Below are 2030 nucleotides of genomic sequence, written 5' to 3' on the forward strand. Positions count from 1 at the left end.
ATATTAATAAATCATAAATGATATTTTAATTAAATAATTTAATAATTTATTAGGATAATCATATCAGCTGTTGATACTAATTACTTACTAAATACTTTTTGGTAAAATAAAAATTTAAGACGTATTTCAATATTATTTAATATAATTATTATTATCGCTTTTTAAATTAATTTATAAATTATGAATCCAAAAACGGTAGTTGTCACAGGTTTTGGAATTTTTCGAGACTATAAAGTAAATGCAAGTTGGGAGGTTGCTCGAGTATTACCTGAAACTGGCATTACTGATGAATTAAATATAAATTTGGTCACAGTCAATATTCCCGTGTCATACAAAGATGTTGATCAGATTGTGCCGGCACTCTGGGTCCAACATGAACCTGCTGTAAGTTATACACTACAAAAAATAATTAGTAATTGGTATAATTTCAGTATATAATGTATCAACTTTAGCTAATGGTTCATTTGGGTGTATCACACTTGGCTAAAACATTGACTGTTGAGTTAGTTGCTAATGGGCATGGTTATTGTAGTATGGATATATACGGAAATGGTCCTGATGATAAGTGTTTGGTTAATAATGTAATCGAAACGGGCTTGAAAATGGAATGCACTGATGAATTAGATATTTGCACATCTCGAGATGCTGGAAGGTATTTATGGACCAAGAGCATTTACAGTTTTTCTATATTTTCATTCATATTATGTATATTATACAGGTATTTGTGCGAATACATTTATTTTAAATCTCTATGTATTAATAAAAATCAAACTATATTTATTCATGTACCACAATTGGATCAAGATAACACAGTTCATAAACTAGCAGAAAAACTTAAATATGTTATTAAAAAATTACTAGAACAAATTACAGAATGATTTGATAAAATACCAAATCAGTAATTTAATATTTATATATCTAATTTGTGATAATTGTTCCATTATTATACTTTACATTTTATATTGTTATATTTTTATACAATCAAGTTACAGAATGATTTGATAAAATACCAATTCAGTAATTTAATATTTATATATCTAATTAGTGATAACTGTTCCGTTATTATACTTTAAATTTTATATTGTTATATTTTTATCTTGATGGTTTTTTTCAATTTTAACTATATGCAAACAAAAATTATTTTTTATAATTAATGGTTGTACAAATTTATTATATTGTGGTATAAATCAAATTATTTATAAGCATTTAAATAATCAATCTAATATGTAGGTATACATTAGAATATATATATTTACAAATGATTAATTTATTTGTATAGTTATTTATTTGTAAGATTATTGATTGTTATGTGATGTTAATGAGTACAAATTTTAATTTTAATTTATACTTATTATCACAATTAAGAGTGCGCTTACTAGTATTTATCTTACTACAAGGTATGAGAAAAAACCGTTTAATTTAAAAAGTTAAGATTTTATTTTATTATTTGATTAATGAATGATGTACCAATTTACTTGTAAAATTTTTAAATAAATATATGATTTAACTTGATGATTTTATTTTAGTTTATGATATAATAACATAATATAATATGAGGGGGGGCTGGCATAGTTATATATTGTTATATATTATTTATCTTTAAATTTTAGTACCAATAGCACCATTAAATTTTTTATTCTAATTTAACCTTTATAAAACACAAAGATATATAAATAATGTTATCTTGATGATAGTTGAGGATGGTATTAAGATCCTAAGAAATCTAATTAAAGTTTTATATGTTACCTATATAGGCTATATATATTAATTTATTAACCGACTATAATATAAACTATATAAGGATTAACTAATAAATAAATATTATATTTCTAAAAATATAATGATTTCACTATATTTTAACTTACAAAAAAAAAAGTTGGGTAAGTGGGTCATTATTATGGGTGTGTTAAATTTGAATTCAATGATATATCATTGTATACAAAAAAACGATTCTGAGCGGAAATGGCTTGTCAACTTATAACACTAAGAACATTTCATGATATGTTTGTTGATAAATTATGTAGTAACTA

General features: G+C 23.0%; 1 protein-coding gene across 2 annotated transcripts; it reads left to right on the plus strand.

Moving 5' to 3' along the window:
* On the plus strand, nt 1–1512 carry LOC132929343 (pyroglutamyl-peptidase 1). 2 transcript variants are annotated; one of them, XM_060994640.1, is made up of 3 exons: nt 1–384; nt 453–652; nt 719–1512. In XM_060994640.1, the coding sequence occupies exons 1-3, from the start codon at nt 181–183 to the stop codon at nt 876–878; spliced, it is 564 nt and encodes a 187-aa protein (XP_060850623.1). In that variant the 5' UTR covers nt 1–180; the 3' UTR covers nt 879–1512. The 2 variants fall into 2 exon arrangements, with proteins under 2 accessions (XP_060850623.1, XP_060850622.1); XM_060994639.1 differs by having other exon boundaries at nt 453–1512.
* The last annotated feature ends 518 nt before the right edge of the window (nt 1513–2030 follow it).

The sequence above is a fragment of the Rhopalosiphum padi genome, chromosome 4 (genome assembly GCF_020882245.1).
Source record: "Rhopalosiphum padi isolate XX-2018 chromosome 4, ASM2088224v1, whole genome shotgun sequence".
NCBI lineage: Eukaryota > Metazoa > Arthropoda > Insecta > Hemiptera > Aphididae > Rhopalosiphum > Rhopalosiphum padi.